Raw genomic sequence first — 17,164 nt, forward strand, 5'->3', positions numbered from 1 at the left:
AGAAGTGTTCTACTTCAGTGAATACACGTTTGATTCCGCAAATCTGTACCCATGTCTCCGCCAACGAACTCCGGATTTCTCAGAGTCCAAGGGGACCATATTGTCAATGGCAGTGGGCAGCGAGTGAGTCTCAGAGGCACGTCCCTGGGGGGTTGGCTCTGGTAAGTGCATTCGGCGGGCACTCCGATCTGAACCTGACTCTGTCCGGCCAGCATGGAAAACTTTATGACTGGATTCCCCGGCACAGAATCCGCCATGCGGTCTGCCCTACTCAAGGTTCTGGGAAAAGCTGATTACGAGTATTTCTTCGACCGATTCCTGTACCATTTCTTTACCGAAAAAGACGCGCAATTCTTAAAATCTCTCGGATTCAATTGTCTCCGACTTCCGTGCAGCCATAAGCACCTGGACGACGACATGAACCCTCGAATTTTTATAAGGGAAGGCGTGGGCTTCAAACACCTTAATCGCGTGATCAACATCTGTGCGAACGCTGGAATCTACGTGGTTTTGGATCTACATACCGCCCCAGGCTGTCAAAATCCCGATTGGCATTCGGACAACAACACCAGCTATGCAGCATTCTGGGATTTCAAAGACCATCAGGACCGCCTTGTGTGGCTATGGAAGGAACTGGCCTCTATTTACAAGGGCAACCCTTGGGTTGCCGGATACGACCCGATGAACGAGCCATGCGATCCCCAGCATCTCCGCTTACCAGCATTTTACGACCGCCTCATCAAGGAAATTCGACAAGCTGACCCCGATCACATCATTTTCCTCGAAGGCAACACATTTGCCATGGAGTGGCGTGGCTTTGAGACTATCATCAACACGCCCAACTGTGTATACTCGGTCCATGACTACGCCACCATGGGTTTCCCTTCCGCGCCGGGTCCATACGAGGGTCATCAGGAGCAGAAGGAGAAGCTTGAAAGGCAGTTTAGGAGGAAGTGTGACTTTCTGAACAAGCATAATCTCCCTATCTGGAACAGTGAGTTCGGCTGCCCTTGGGCACAACCCAACTGGGATCCCGACATCGAAGCCCTCGACCGTAAAAAGTACGCCATGATCGATGCGCAACTGGAGATCTATGAAAGGGCCGATATTGCTGCCTGGGCAATCTGGTCGTACAAAGACATCGGTGTAATGGGAATTCTGAACGCTTCACGTCAATCTCCTCTCAGCAAACTTGTGGAGCAGCTTGGGGAGACAAAGAAGCAACTGCACCTCGACAGCGCGTTGATGTATCCCAATCAAGAAATCGAAGACGCCATCACTCCTCTCATTGATTGGATTAACAAACATGCGCCCAACGCCAGTCACACGTACCCAACCATCTGGAACACTCGCACCCATGTCGTTCGGAACGTCATTCACAGCTTCGTGGCGAACACGTTCTGCGAAGAGTATGCCCAAAAATTCCAAGGCTTGAGCAGAAACGCACTAGAAGATCTGGCCAAAAGCTTCGCCTTTGATCAGTGTGTCCAACGAGAGGAGCTATATTCGATACTGAAGAAGTACACTTTTGAAAAGTGATGCATCAAGGACTGAATCTGCCGTTTTATGGGGAGAAGCTCTTTTTTTGGTGTTCTAATTGCGTGGCGAGAAAGTGACGGCATGATGGCATGATCTTGTCGGTGAAGGACCCCTTGGCAGACAGGTAAAACAACAAACCGCTTCGTGACATCTTATTGGGTTGATAGAAGGAAATTAGATAGTCGTTCCGCGGGATACTTTCCAGCCGCCTAAGATAATGCATCACAACACGTGGTTGTTACCTTTCTGGTATGTACATAGTGTTAATATTTTGTGTTGTATAGTTCTTGCAAATGATCTGTCAACTCGTTCACGGACTGGTGCCTCTGAGTATGGGTCACAACGGGAACCGAAATGGTTTCCGTTCCCGTTGTGACCTATTTTCGAAAAGCATGTAGACCCCGGGCCAGAATGGTTATTCGAAGTCTTACATTCTAGCCACAGAGAATGGGACGAGACGCTCAGAAGAATCATTGATTTTCCCAGAGAGATGCCAGTAAAAGTCACACAGGCTAATTCAAGACACTAATTCAACAGTCCTAGATCTTCAAAAGGTCACCAGAGCTTTTCACGAGACAGAAATCCGAATCAAAGATGGTCGTGGCTTCTCCATCAAAACGCACATTTGAACACGCCCTGAAGCAGGATTCCCGACGCCATCCTGATGCCGAATAGTTTTGGTATTCCACCCTCTCCGGGGGAAAAGATGTTTAGACCCGATAAGGCGTCGTTACGGGAAGCATGTGGCAAGCAGTGCTTCCGAACGAATATTTCCGGCGCCGAGTCTGCCCAGTCTTCCGCTTAAGCTTTCACCTCGGTGTGTTCCTCGACGTGGCTCACTGCCTCGCTGTGCTTTGCGTTCAGCTCCATGCTCACATAGTGGACGGCTTCTTCGAAGCTCTCCTTCCCGTCGTAGATTATGGCGATCTCCTCCAACGTGAGTCCTTTCGTCTCGACGAAGGTGAAGTATATTATGACGATCATGAGAGCGTTAAAACAGCACTGTGGAAGATAGTATCGCCAGCCAATAGCCGCGAGACCTACAGGGTTTAAATAGCTGGAGCAGAAGGCGGAGACATTGATGGAAAAGAGCGTGATAGCAAAAAAGATCGCTCGCTGCTTGGTCGTAACATTCTCGAGAGGATACGCGATAACCAGAGGGACCCAACACATGGAGGTAAAGAAGTTGTAGATGAAGATGATGACAACAACGCCGATACCCAAACCTTTGTGTCCATGCTTGACGTACTCGGCAGTCAGCGCTGTCCAGATGATAAACGAGGCCGTCATGCCTGCAGTGGCAAACAGAAACATTGTTCGGCGTTTGACCTTTGGAATGACGAAAGCGGCAATGATAGCTGTGAGCCAATTAACGATGGTCATCATGCCGTTGATCAGTGTCTTATCCTTGGAAGAGGTGAGGCCGACCTGGTCCAGGATCTGCGGGAGGTAGGCCGCAACGAAAGATCCCCCCAGCGCCTGTGAGCCAACCGCGGTGACGATACAAATCCAGAGTCGGTGGCGGTTGCCCTTGGTACCCAGAACGGTCTTTAGGCCTTGCCAGTTGGCCTTGATCATGGTCTTGTCGGCCTCGATACCCGCCATAATCTCCTCCATTTCGACACGGACAATTTCATCCTCGACACCGTTTCCGTGATACTTGATCAGGATCTGGCGTCCCTCTTCGATGCGACCCTTGCTAATCAGCCAACGCGGACTCTCGGGGCAAAACCACACCATGACGACTTGGTATGCTGGCAGGGCCAGCTGCAGGATACATGGCAGCTTCCAGGACCACTGAGACGTCATGCGGAAAGTCCCAAAAGTGATCCAGGCGCCAATGATGAAGCCGATGTAGATGTTTGTGTTGAAAAAGGATGACAAGGCTTCACGCTGCTTCGGGTGAACCAGCTCCACGACGAGCACGGAAGCTGCACACTGCTGAATGAAAGCTCCGAAGCCGAGCAGCAGCTTCCCGCCGGTGAACATGCCGAAATTGGAAGAGAATGTTTGCATGATCACCATGCCGACAATCAGTAAGGCGCCACCAGAGATCAAAGGTCGGCGCCCGAAGCGGTCGTTCAACGGGCCGCCGACAATGCACCCAATGATGCCTCCGACAGACATGGACGCACCAAAAAATCCCAATGTTGATCCCTGGGGGTTACCAAAATTGTTCATGAAGGTGTCGATGGATTGGAGCCCATTTGTCAAGGCGTTGTCGAAACCCCAAGCGGTGGTGGTCATCATTGGGGCGATCAGGAGGAGGTACAGCCGGACCAGGCTGGGATTTTTGTACCACGGTGGGCATTGCTTGCAGAGTTCCCGAAGGCGGCCTTCGAAGATGCCTTCGGCAGATGCCATGGCTGTGAAATACGAGAACCTCTCGACCTTGAAAATGCAATGGACGGCGTGTGGACAGGGCCCCTTGGTCAGTGGCCGGTATCTTCTTTGTAATGGTGTTGAGGAAGACACAGGACTGAACTGCTCTCACCTGCGGCTGAAAGGTTGCTCTATGTAGTCTTGCTTCTGTTCATTAACCTGGTGTAGATCTTTCGCATGGCAAAGGTCAGAACTGGTGCAGGCAGGCCACCGGGGTCCCCTGAAGTGCGGGCCATGTCCTCCTTTCGCTACAATGATCAGATTTGCAACGCACCTTCGGTTGAATGATGCACCGACCGAACAAGACAGAAAAAGCCAGTCCACAATCGTCTGTTTTGTAGGATCAGGTTGTGGTAAGTGTATTGGGTAGATTGTGCCAGGGTAACGGGCTGGACCCAGCTTCTGTGAGTGCCTAAGGCAGTGAAAGATGGCCTCACCCCTCTTCGATCCGGTGGCGTGCCCTTGTGAATTTCTGGTCGACTCCCCAGCTGGCTGGCATCTAGTCCGAGGGCACTCTGAGGTTCCAAGTACGTAGTCATGGCAGGTGGAGTGCTTGGATATTGCAGCCGAAAATTACCGACGGCCAATGACAGGAGTCGATCTATATACACTGTGGGGCGTCACTCTCGGCTATCCCAAGCTGAGGTTGCTGCCTCAAGCGTAAATAATACATTTATCCAGGATATTTAGCCATAATCAAATTCATGATCAAGAACTTTAGCGGCGCTCAATACTCCGTACACTGAGTACTGTGTCCGATCGGCACATCTACAGCCGACTGAGATCGGAGGATTGGGCTGGGCTTCCCAAAACGTCGTACCCATGCATTCTGGGTGCTGGCCTGGTCAGTCGTCATTTGGTTTACAAGAGTCATTTGCTAGCCCGATCGTGCGATATACCCATTGAGCGGAAGTCGAAATCTCGGACAGCCTGACATGGAACGAAGTGGTCACATCGTGTCGGACGTGCGATTCGAGCACTGTCAACCAGGCCACACTCTGGGACTTCCGTACGATCGACCCCGTCTATCCTGGAAATTTTACAATGTTGACTCGGCCTTCCGGCAGGCAGCCTACGAGGTCGAAGTCTACGCTCCGAGTGCAGACACAGGGACGACGCTGTTATGTTGCCGGAAAGTCAACTCGAGCCAGTCGCGGCTGGTCCCTTGGCCCTGCGACGAGGCATTGATATCAAGACAAGAAGTTTCTGTGCGCGTCAGAATCTGGTCATGTCACGGTTCTTCTTCTTCGTGGAGTCAGCCGGTTATATTCGAGACTGGGCTTCTGACGCGGGCGGATTGGGACTGTCAACGGATTGCCGCACCTAGCATGCCGCCGACTGCAGGGCCCTGTGCAGAGCAACTCTTCCGCAGAGCATTCTGGCTCCGGTCCCGTGTGCGTCGGGCAAGGCTGTACGTCACAGCCCAAGGCCTATATCAAGTAGAGATCAATGGGCAACAGATTGGAGACTTCCTCGCACCCGGATGGACAAATTACAACCACCGAATCCTCCATCAAACTTATGATGTGACCCACCTGCTGACAGGAGCGCCAGAAGAGAACTGCATTGGCATACGGCTCGCGGAAGGATGGTTCTCTGGCAGACTTGGGTTCCTCGGCGGCCGTCGTCACCTTTGGGGTCCCTATCCGACCGTCATGGCCCAGCTGGAGATTATCTACGAAGATCACAGCACAGAGCGGATCTGCACGGACAAAACATGGCTCACCACGGCAGGTCCAGCCAAGGCCGCGGAAATCTACGACGGAGAGAAGTATGATGGCACCGCCGAAATCGACGGATGGTCAGAGCCATCCAATCCCACCCACGTGTTCGATCCCGCCCCCTGGCGTGAAGCAGACGAGAAACCACCGCTCTCAGACACTATTCAGATCGTCCCGGACTTCGGAGCACCGGGTACCCGTAAGCAAACGATCGCGCCCGTTCAGAAAATCATCACGCCCCGCGGGAAAGTGGTCCTCGACTTTGGCCAGAATCTGGTGGGCTACGTACGGATCAAGGCCGTAAAAGGCAAGAGAGGAGACCGAATCTCTCTCGAACATGCAGAGGTGATGGAAAACAACGAGCTTGGGCGACGACCACTCCGGATCTGTCAAGCGCTGGATCAGTATACTTTGAAAGGCGCCGAGTCCGGGGAACAATGGGAGCCTCGATTCACGTTCCATGGCTTCCGTTACTGCCAGGTGGACGGCTGGCCAGTCGAGGCGCCTGAGCTGCAAGACTCGCTAGTGGCCGTCGTGTGCCACAGCGAGATGGAGCCCGTCGGCCACTTTCTCTGCTCGGACAAGATGCTGAACAAGCTACACGAGAACACCGTGTGGAGCATGAAAGGCAACTTCCTCTCCATCCCTACAGACTGCCCCCAACGCGACGAGCGCCTGGGCTGGACTGGGGACATTGCATTGTTTGCGCCATCTGCGGCCAAGCTGTACGACTGTTACAGCTTCTTGCAGAACTGGCTGGTCGATGTTGTCTACGAACAGGACCTTCGCGGTGGAATTCCCCCTCTCGTTTCACCAAACGCATTCCAAGGAGTCGAGTTTTGGGGCGACCCATGGCCATGTTCAATTTGGCACGACGTCACCATCCGCGTGCCCTGGGCATTGTATGTCGCCTCGGGAGACCAGGACATCCTGGCCAGAAACTACGGGAGCATGAAGACTTGGCTCACGCGGATCCCACGGGATATGAAGACAACAACAGTCAATCGTCTCTGGGACAGAGAGTGCTTTCAACTAGGCGTAAGTGGCCCCCCAATTTCGAGCAGCCGCGAGCCTGCTTTTTATGGGCATATGACGATTGACGTGGGGCGACGTAGGACTGGTTGGATCCGTCAGCGCCGCCAGACCAACCTGCAACCAGCAAAACAGACGCGACGCTGGTAGCAGATGCGTTCTTGGTACATAACCTGGACCTCGTCTATCAAATCGCCGAGGTCTTGGGTGACACGGAGGGAGCCAGGGTGTTTGAAGCCGAAGCACGCGCCACGCGCCAGCAATTCGTCCACGAGTACATCAGCGCCAGCGGTCGGGTAGTCTCCGATTCGCAAACGGCCTACGCACTGGCCATCTGCTTTGACCTCCTCCCCACGGCCGCGCAGCGAACGAATGCAGGAGAACGGCTGGCAAAGCTCGTCCGCCGGGAGCACTTCAAGATCGAGACCGGCTTCGCGGGCACTCCCTTCATCTGCGAGGCCCTGGTGCGAGCCGGACACGGTGCTGTCGCATACGCCATGTTGCTCAATCGAGAGTGTCCCTCGTGGTTGTACCCGGTCACAATGGGCGCGACCACGACGTGGGAGCGTTGGGATAGCATGCTTCCCGATGGGTCCATCAATCCCGGCGAGATGACCTCGTTCAACCATTACTCCCACGGGGCAGTCATCTCCTTCCTGCACGAGCGACTGGCCGGCCTCCGGTGTGTGGAGCCCGGCTGGAAGAAGAGTCGCGCCGCTCCGGTAATCTCAGGCGGCATCACCCATGCGGAAGTCAGTTACAACACACCCTACGGGAAAGTGGGCTGCTCATGGAGCATTGAAGGCGAGCAGTTTACCTTGGCCGTCGAAGTCCCTCCAACGACCACCATGGAAGTAGTCCTGCCGACAGAGAGTGGTGAGCGGACCGAGCTCGTCAAGGCCGGAAAGTGGACCTTTTCTGGTCGTCATCGACCCGACCGTGCTTGGCCGGTGACACCAATTTCGAAGATGCCTTGGGTAGAAGGCTAGTTGGTTGTAGGAGCTACTGTAGCATAATGTAGTCCCCTTGACCGGGGTAGGTTAGCAAGATTGGACCACTCCCATAGGAGCTATAAAGCAAATCAAATGTTGAAAATTTAGTTAGGGACGAGGATCAATGTCCAAGTGTATGCAAAAAAGTGGGAATATCACGAGTTTGGGACCATTTAGCAATCTACCGTCTAGCGAATCTCGACTCCCTTGCTCTCTGTCTATTTTTACTGCCCTGTCCAGAGAAACGTTTGAGGAAGCGTGAAATCGGCAGACAGAACATGGTCCCGAGGGTCGGCGCTCCGAGAGATAATGACCGTGAATACACCAGCCTCGGCCATCCATTTTCCGTGAACCTCTGACCAATATGACACCGCATACTTGTCAAGCTCGACTTCGATCTCCTTGCTCTGGCCCGATGCAATCTTGGCCTTGGCGAAGGCCTTCAGCTCTTTCTTTGGTCGCAAGACCGTGCAGTGTGCATCACCAACATAGACTTGCACGATCTCTGATCCGTCAACCGTGCCCACGTTGCTGACGCGGACGGAGAGGCGCATGACATGATCTTCCCGGGCTTCGAACTCACTCGGTACTTGGAGATTCGAGTATTCGAAGCGAGAGTAGGTCAGCCCGTAGCCGAAATAGAACAGGGGCTCCCGATCGACCTGTTCATAGTATCGGTGACCGATAAAGACGCCTTCGCCGTACAGGATGTTTTTGTCGGATTTGCCGTACGTGAGATAGGTCGGAGTATCCTCCACTCTCTTAGGAAACGTCACCGACAATCTAGCTGAAGGATTTACGTCGCCAAAGACGACATCCGTGATGCCGTGGCCCGTCTCCTGGCCCCCAAACCAAGCGTGAAGAAGGGCGTTGGCTTTTGGCAGCCATGGCATTCCTACGGGTAAGCCCGACTGCGTCACGACGATCTGTACGATACAAGTCAACAGAATTGCAGCACAACCTTTTGTTGAGCGGGTGGGCGTCCTTGCTCACCGTGTTTGGGTTGGCATCGAGGACTTTCTCAATCAGTTCGTCTTGTCGACCAGGAAGTCTCAAGTGGCGGCGATCAAAGTTTTCGAATTCGTGGTCGGAGCTAAGGCCAGAAAGGACAACCGGCACGTCCACCCGCCGACTCAAGGCAATCGCATCGGCGATTGTTTCGTCCTCGTCGAGCACTTCATAGACACCGAGCCGGAGCCCCGGGGCAGGAACCGCTCCGACGACGAATGAGTGGATGCCTTCGTTTGTCAAGAGCACATCGAGCTCGATCGATTCGCCCTTGTTCAGATCGAGGTCCACAAACTTCTCCATGGTAAAGGAGTTCAGCATTGGGGTGGCGGCAGTCTTCTCTGGCACCTCGGACCAGAGATCGATCGACTCCCTGCCGTTAACAAAGAGCCTTGCCTTGCCAGAAATAGACAACCCGAATCGAAATCGGCCCGAGTTGGGTGGAGTGTATGTTGCCTTGGCGCTGACGAACAGTACATTCGGCAAAAATAGTGGTATGCTGTCGTTGAAGGGCATCGAAGATTTCAAGGACACTGTGGCATACAGGCAACGAGTGTCAGGCTTGTCGTGTGGATTCTCCCCGTAAAATTGCACAAGGAACCCGGGCTCCGACGACCCTGGCACTGTGTGACCGGACGCGATCAAGGGGGTGAATCTATGCGCTGCGTAAACCCTTCAGTTCAGGTGCCAAAACATTGCGTGCAATAGAAAGGGTGCCCCTTACAGTAACAGCCAAGCTGATATTCGACGGCGCTTTCGCCAACGGCTTCCACAAAAGCATCATAAGGGGTGTTCAGGTAGTAGGCGTCGACCTCGGAGCTACCACCTCCACAGACAGCCGGGCTCTGAAAATGATGACCAATCAGACCGTAGGTCCTAGAAGTACTCTTCGAAAGTGGAAGTCTGTTATCGTTGTTCTTCAAGAGGACGACTGACTGAGCCGCAACTTGGCGAATGAATGCTCGAGACGCGGGCGTGTCGTTGTACGGTTTGATGTCGGTTGGTGGAGGCCGTTGGACCTTTCTGATGAAATTCAGGACCGCTCTGACGCGGCGGTCAATGGTCGCCCGAGGCACCTTGCCAGCCTCGACGGCCCAGGTTAAGAGCTTGCCACGCCAGAGAGAGGGACCGGGCATTTCAAGGTCCATGCCGGCCTCGATCGATCCTGTCGTGCTGTACGTACCCCACCAGTCGCTGATCACGATGCCGTCCCACTTGAGATCGTCGCGAAGGATTTCGTCGAGCAAGTGTTTGTGCTCGCTCACGTGGATGCCGTTGATCTTGTTGTAGGATGACATGATCGACCACGGATTCGCCTGTCTGACCGCAATCTGAAATGGTAGGGTGTGCATCTCTCGAAGCGTTCTTTCCGTCATGACACAGTTGTCTTCGATCGAGTTCCACGACTGGTCATGAGCCGCGTAGTGCTTGAGACAAGCGGCCACTTTACGGCTCTGCACTCCGTCTATGTAGGCAGCGGCAAGCGCTCCACTCAACCACGGATCCTCGCCAAAGGCCTCAAACCCACGGCCAATCAATGGGGAGCGTTGTAGGCAGGAGACCGGCCCGAGCACCACCTGTATGTTCTTCCCTCGCGCTTCATCGCCGAGAAGTTCCCCAACGCCACGTAACAAGCCAGAGTCGAATGTGGCACCCAGGGCAGTGCCACATGGCAGCATGCACGTACGAGGCTAGACAACAACGCGTCAGGAAAGGAGGCCCAACCGGGAAGAAGGGGAGGAGCAGGGGGGACAACTTGCCCCATTCCAGAACTGATATCCTCTCAGGCCCAGCGGACCATCGGACATCTGTATGAATTTCTTTTAGCGAGACGTGGCGATTTCCCAGAGAGGTACGGGATGGCCTACATTGATACTGGGGACATTGAGCCTCTCAATGCCTGCTGTTTTGCATCGGCCCACACCAGAAAGCAGACCAACCTTCTCTTCCAGGCTGAGTTGTGAGAGCGCCCATTCGACGTTGAGTTCACCGCCGGATGCCATGATGATGATGATGATGATGATTAAGGACGCGGTACGAAGGGAAAAGAGGAATAGCTGCAAGAGCAACTGTGCTGGTCCTAATAAAGGAGGCACCATTTCAGGTGTTGCCGTGCATTAAGACTATTGAAAGCTCGCTCGCTTTTCACCCGAAAAGCCCCTCCAAGGACTCTAGGTGGTTGGGGGACAGGGGGACCCAGCGGCGAATGAAGGGTGTGGATCTATTTATGCCACTAACAGAGTTGGTGTGAACAAGAGGACGGGCATCTTTGAATGATCGCTCACTTGTACTGGCCGAGCTAGAGCGCGTCGTCCCAGCCTGATCTTCGCAGTGGGTTTCTTTTTCCTCGTCCAACTCTTGAGTCTCCGTGGTGTCGGGGGGCACACCAAATCTGCTGCTGCAACTTGTCCATGAAAGCCTCGGACTCAGCGGCGAATTTGCATCGAGTTCGAATCTGAGCGCCGTACTTGTAGAAAAGGAAGGGAAATGGAACGCATGCCAAGGCGAGAAAGGCAGGTGTCATTGACGCTCAGCGGATCCCTAAGCCGTCGTACATGTAAGTGTTGAAAAGAGGGAACGCAGTCCCAAACAAGGAGCAGAGGGGCAGAACTGGCCGCAAGGACCAAGACGGCAAAAATGGTGTAAGCGTCAATCAGGTAGTTCATGATACTCAAAACCACAAGGACCATGCCAAAGCCGAAAGGGACGCCGGCAGCGATGCTCGCCATCCAGTGAATGGAGGGGTAATTGGTCCATGCAAACCAAAAGAGGCCGATCACGAGTGTCAGCGAACCGATCAGGCACGAGGGCAAGCGGGTTTCGGGAGGAGGGAGCCCGATGTATCTGGCTGCGACTTTGATGTACCGCACCTTGTCGGGAATCGTGTACACCACAGCGAGGAGCATTCCGACCATGACTCCTAGGAACGTAGAGGCCACCCACCCCAGGATTCTAGCCACGAATCTGCTGGTAGACGATCGAGAACGCTGCAAAGAGCATGTATAGGGTTCCGGATATGATAGCCATATAGATAGACAGTAACAGCACAATGGGTTCGCGGAACAGAAGGACCCAGGGCCTGCTCAGAGCAGTTCTGAACGCTTCTCCAGGACCGATCTTGCCCCGACTGATATCAGGCTTGCTTCGGTATACTGGGTACATTCTCGGTCCACCTGGAAAGTTGCTTGGCGCGACGGCCGAGGATGACCGGGCCGTAAGTCTCCGGGACCAGGAGTGAGCCAATGATTCACAGAGCGCCGGAGAAGATGGCCAGGGAGCCTTCGATCCACCTCCAGCCTGCGTACGGATACGAGGCTACTTCCGGCATCGTTCCTGTTGACAGCAGAACGCCACTGTAGCAAACCAACCAATCCACCAATGCTTCATCCGAGGCCTCTCTATAATAGCCTCGGCGCCACCGTTGATCGACAACGAGGTCTGGACAGATCTGGTCAGGTCCAGATCTATTCAGCGGATTGCTTGTTGCCACAGTGCAACTAGTATATAGATAGGCAGAATCTCTCTGAAAAGCCAGAGCACGGAACACAATCAAACAAGATAGATCCACTCTCATTCTGTGTACAACAGTTCCGCCCTGGTCCCAGACCATGCAGCAGAAGGATCGTCCGTCTGACCAGGAATCGAGACGCCATAGTCAAGACAGCACAGCGAAACACACCCGTTCAAAACCGTTGTTAGACACAGCCTTTCATGCTGCCGCAGGAGCATGTGGGATACTTGAGGAAAGGAAAGTCAACAAAAAGTCAACCGAACAATACAGCCTTAGGGATAAGGCTGGTAATATCACGTGACGTTCAGGATGGGAAGAAGATATGATGGTATGGTGGTACACAAGTGGCATAGTCAACAGACTAACAAGCTAAGATACTATTCTACGTTGCCTAATTAGGAAGCTCTCACAAGTATAGATACACACTCTCCCCTCTTATAGTTACACCCTCTTCGTCAGCTTTAACACGAAGGTTGATCGAAGTCATCGAATTAGCGAACTCTACATCGAGATAGAATAACGCTCGAGGGGGGACACTGTCTAAGCTACGATGGATTGCTGATTGTATTCGCCGACTTCGAGTACACCAGCCATCATGAAAAGGAGTTATTACTTCTGTAGAGCCTGGATAGAGTTTTAACTACCGAGCGGCATATAATCTCTTCGGCCCTTTCATTGACGATGAAGACTCATCTCATTCTGTTCTCCGTGGATCTATCCCATTAGAGGATTATAGACTGTAACAAGGCAAAGTGGCTGTGCTGGGCTGGTAGAGCGGCAGCAGGGAGGAGAGTTGTTTAGTCACATGTCAACCCAAAATGGGCTAAGGGGGAGTGGGGAACAGTTTCCAGTGCTGGCAGTGTGCCATTCTTTTACAGTTTGAACAGAGTATCACAATTCCATGGTCTTTGGTACCGTCTACCTATTTCCTAAGTGTCATCGGTCTTGTCCCAGCTCCTCAATGCCTCCGCCGTACTAGGCGTTCGTTGCCCTAGCCGCTGCCTCTCTGGGTGGTGTTGGTGGTGTTGTTGTTCTGTCGGCGCCAACCAGAACCGGGTTCTCGATTCTCGACCTGCTGGACAGGCTTCTGTGCGTTGCTGCACGTGCACGCCGAACCTTGAAGTGCTCTGTTACAATACAAGGCTGCGGCGAAGCCGTCAGGCGGTGCCATCCCCGTCAATACAGGACCTATGTCTCCCACGGCGACCTTTGTCTCATCAAAAGTTCGATTTTTGCCTCGAGAGCCGCAGCTCATGGGGAAATGCTTGCTCGATGTATTGCAGAGAGATCAGAGCATATTGACCGTATTACAACTGTTGTATCTGCTGACAATGACCCCTGTCAGTAATGATGTATACCGCTTTTTGGCAGACGATAAGCGCGGGCGTCACCGCGATTAAACTTACATTTACAGCAAAAGTACTGTACTACAAAGGTGGCACAGCACTCCTCCAAATCCCACCTACATGTCTACATGGACAGATAGCCTCGAACCCTAATCATCCCACGGTCATAGGAACATACAGCATTCCTGGCGCTCCCGTCTGCGCAAGAGATATTGAAAAAGAAAGAGATATTGAAAAAGACATCCAGAAACTGATGATTGGCAGGCTATTTATTGTTCACTACCGAAGCTGGATACCTGAGGCTCGGCCTTGAGGAAACACGGATGTGTTATACCTGGGGCTGATGTGCCATTTGCATGGCTTCACGGATGGGGAGGCGGAAAGGAGTCTACAGCTTTGCGAGAATATGTACTTTGTTGAGCTTGAAAGGAGCTCAAAGCATGATGGCTCCGAGTCTCCTGGGGCACATTTGAGGCTACTAACAAGCATATTATGCTTTTGCCGTACTTCTTTAATGCTGCGTAGCTGCTCTGTCTTGGCGAGCATCTTCTGCACTGATGGTTTGAGCGGATGGACTTGTATATGGAAACATGACGATATTAGCTATGGCACTAATAGTCGGCAGTTTAACCCATGGTTAATAGCACTAGTAGCATAGAAGACAGCAGCTGAGCAGTAAAATCAACCACAACACTTGATGGGCGCAATCTTGGCTGTGCTGCATATGTAGTCACAGTCTTTCACATCTCCACAACACAAGTTTGTCCGCTGGTCATACATCCCGATGAATGTGATTATCTATCCGCACGAACATCACGCCCCCCTGCCCCAGGTAGCTATTGATTTTCGTTCCAAGAGATTTCAGAGCTCCAATTGGACAGTCTCAGTTGAGAAGGAGCAGTCGTGCTATGAAGGCTCGACATGGCATAGGCATCATCTTGATTCATGCGAGGAACATCAGTTGCGGCATAACTGTCGAAAGCCGCATTCACTTGAGCTGTGTCAAAGGCGTGAGCCAGCCACCCTTCTGTGTTCAGAAACTGAGTATTCAAATCTGTGGGATGGTCGATGGATCCTGCAATTTCTGGAACCCTCGGCTCAAATCCGGCGATTTCATAATAGTTAGATAGTGCCACACTCTGTGTCGTGCTTCTTGTCGGAGCCATTGTGAAGACATCTTCGTCTGCTGAATCTTCAACTGCCGGGCCCATACATGGTTGGGATGACCGGGACTCTGTCTGTCTCAAATAGTTCGGCAGCGCAATCTCGAATGCCTCATCCACGATTGCTTGAGTGGAAAGGTCCAAGGGCGGGTTTTGCCCAGGCTGCTGGCGTCGATCAAGCATCATACTCATCAATTCCTCGGGGCCGACCCACCGAAACAAATTCACGAAGTGATTGATCATGGTTGCGTCCGCGGTCGTAACAAAGGGCGATGATGGCCTCGGCGAACTCGGGAAAAGTACGCTATAGATGTTGAACCAAAGCTCGCATGGATCTCCTCGTATCATGCGGCGCTTGATGGCATGAAACTGGTCGTCGGTCATCTTGTCTTCGTATTTAGGACCCTGCAGTTCGCATGGTGGCCGCTGTCTGGTGTGTTCATCGAGCTGTTCACGCGACTTGTATGACTTGAAACAGCTTCCACAATAATAGTCCGGTCTCTTATGGATACGATACAGATGCTGCTTTAGTCTAGAGATGTCGCGGAGACAGCAATTGCTGCAATTCCAATAGGCGGGCTCAGCCAGATTCTCCCGGGAGTATTTGGACGGATTAAATTTGGAGTAAGGACATGCAAATAATTTCGATAGTGGCTCTTCTTCGTCCACTTTTCTCTTCAAGACTGGGGAGCGCTTCGAAGTATCGTCATCATCAGGCTCGTCAAAGCCGATACCGCGCGGGTGCAACCCTAGCAGGTTGCTCGACTGACTTGTTGCCGAAGTCGTCCTTGTAGACGGCTGCGAGGAGGACGCTGATTCTGAAGAAGATGTGTGTTCCGACCCGACTCGCATTCTCGGCCTGTGCTGATAAGACCCGTGGATGCATCGGTCTACAATCCGCTGAGCCAGGCCATTGAGGAAAGTAACAGTGTTGGAATTGAAGCGAGACGGAGGCATCTCAGTAGCCTGGCTTTGCTCTACGCCCATAAATGAGAGCTCACCTTCAGAGATGCTTAAAAGACTTCTCGAGCTGTCGACTGCCCTGCTCAAGGAAGGACTCTGTGGCGTGCTTGGGACATAGCTCACTTCTGAACTTGTTGGGTCCGCTGGTAACGCAATGGGCTGAATCATCGGTGAATATGGCCCTTGACGAGCGGTGGCCGTACCAGGCCGCACACCGTCAGCATTTGACTGAGGAAAGTCCATGCTAGACTCCGAAGTGTAAGTCTCCGCAACATTTCTGCGAGAAATTATGCCCAGGATATCATCTGAGGCTTTTGACTGTTCGTTTGCGCCCCTAGGAGCTTCGGACAAGTTGTGTTTTGGGACAATTTCCCTCCCAGAAGTTGTAACGGGTCTTCCTACCTCGGAATCGCTCTGGCTAATGACGGGGGACGGATGGAGCGACATGAAGACTAATTTGTTGCCGTCATGTACCTCCAGCGCTTCGTACATCCAATCTTTGAAATCAATTCGCGTCGACGACCAGTCCCCAATCCCCGTTCCGCCTTTACCCTCACTCTTCTTATCCCAGCCACTAAGCGTATTGTTGCTTGGGTTGAAGTGGGCTAGCAGAAGGTGTCCAGCAGCATAATAGTTCGCCCCGTATGGTTTCTCATTTCTGCAGGCTACGCAACCCGCAAGGAATGTTCCACCAGGTTGCGCTTCTTTGCAAATCCACACCCTTCTCGACTGCGTGTGGTGCTGGTCAATGTGCCGACGGAGTTCGTGTTCATCGTGGTATCCTTGTGGGTGATCATGACATAGTGGACAGGGTAGTGTTCCCGGGGGCGGCTGTCGGCGAAATGATTTTTGCAACTTAGGCTTGTGCGCCGCGTCTTCATCGAGGTCCGAAATTTTGACGTCGGAGGGGGTTTCAATGCTCTTATTCTCGAAATAATAGACAAAGTCCGAGGGCCATGGTGCATCTGTCTCGAATTGAGAGGCTATGAAACAAGAAGTCTCCTCTTCACTTGGGGTCCGAGAGATATTTCTGGAGTTGTAGCCCGAGTCCGTTACGACCCGGAGCGAACGCCAATCTCGTATTTGAGTATTCTCGGACAAGTTGAGCAGAGATGGGTCCCTCCCATGCGCGTAAGCATTATCCGCGAGCTTGGATTGATATTTTAACTGATATTCCTCGGAGCCGATGGCGGAGTCATGAAGCGGACTCAGAATACGCTCGTCGTCCGAATATTGGAGTCTCGGTTCATTGAGATAAGAAACACGCATATCCCGGCGTTCATATTTGAAATCCATGGCGCTGGCTTAGGCACACGGTGTTGGCAAAGCCCGTTCTTCCAGATACAGAGCTATATATTCCGGCAATGGAGATATTTCCCAAACCTCCTAGGTTGCCCGCTCTTCTCTGGAGTCAGGGATCGGTGGTGATACAATATCTGAATGAGAAGATCGCACCCTGGAAGGGCGAGTGGGCATCCCTCTGAGTCGAATGATGGGTTTTAAAGAG

The 17,164-nt window shown here is 52.7% G+C and overlaps 5 protein-coding genes across 5 annotated transcripts; 2 read left to right on the forward strand and 3 right to left on the reverse strand.

The window, feature by feature from the left end:
- Positions 1–51: 51 nt before the first annotated feature.
- On the forward strand, positions 52–1,539 carry A1O5_05751 (murein transglycosylase; the record flags this gene model as incomplete). The annotated part of the gene is made up of 2 exons (XM_007746350.1): positions 52–161; positions 213–1,539. 2 exons carry the CDS (start codon positions 52–54, stop codon positions 1,537–1,539), a joined length of 1,437 nt encoding a protein of 478 aa, XP_007744540.1.
- An 801-nt stretch (positions 1,540–2,340) lies between these two features.
- A1O5_05752 (uncharacterized protein) lies at positions 2,341–3,903 on the reverse strand (the record flags this gene model as incomplete). The annotated part of the gene is made up of 1 exon (XM_007746351.1): positions 2,341–3,903. The coding sequence occupies one exon, from the start codon at positions 3,901–3,903 to the stop codon at positions 2,341–2,343; it is 1,563 nt and encodes a 520-aa protein (XP_007744541.1).
- A 953-nt stretch (positions 3,904–4,856) lies between these two features.
- A1O5_05753 (uncharacterized protein) lies at positions 4,857–7,663 on the forward strand (the record flags this gene model as incomplete). The annotated part of the gene is made up of 2 exons (XM_007746352.1): positions 4,857–6,680; positions 6,758–7,663. The coding sequence occupies 2 exons, from the start codon at positions 4,857–4,859 to the stop codon at positions 7,661–7,663; spliced, it is 2,730 nt and encodes a 909-aa protein (XP_007744542.1).
- A 227-nt stretch (positions 7,664–7,890) lies between these two features.
- On the reverse strand, positions 7,891–11,589 carry A1O5_05754 (uncharacterized protein; the record flags this gene model as incomplete). The annotated part of the gene is made up of 5 exons (XM_007746353.1): positions 7,891–8,592; positions 8,660–9,336; positions 9,399–10,365; positions 10,543–10,731; positions 11,230–11,589. The coding sequence occupies 5 exons, from the start codon at positions 11,587–11,589 to the stop codon at positions 7,891–7,893; spliced, it is 2,895 nt and encodes a 964-aa protein (XP_007744543.1).
- A 2,778-nt stretch (positions 11,590–14,367) lies between these two features.
- A1O5_05755 (uncharacterized protein) lies at positions 14,368–16,953 on the reverse strand (the record flags this gene model as incomplete). The annotated part of the gene is made up of 1 exon (XM_007746354.1): positions 14,368–16,953. One exon carries the CDS (start codon positions 16,951–16,953, stop codon positions 14,368–14,370), a length of 2,586 nt encoding a protein of 861 aa, XP_007744544.1.
- Positions 16,954–17,164: the final 211 nt, after the last annotated feature.

This window comes from Cladophialophora psammophila (assembly GCF_000585535.1).
Source record: "Cladophialophora psammophila CBS 110553 chromosome Unknown aczJe-supercont1.8, whole genome shotgun sequence".
Lineage (NCBI taxonomy): Eukaryota > Fungi > Ascomycota > Eurotiomycetes > Chaetothyriales > Herpotrichiellaceae > Cladophialophora > Cladophialophora psammophila.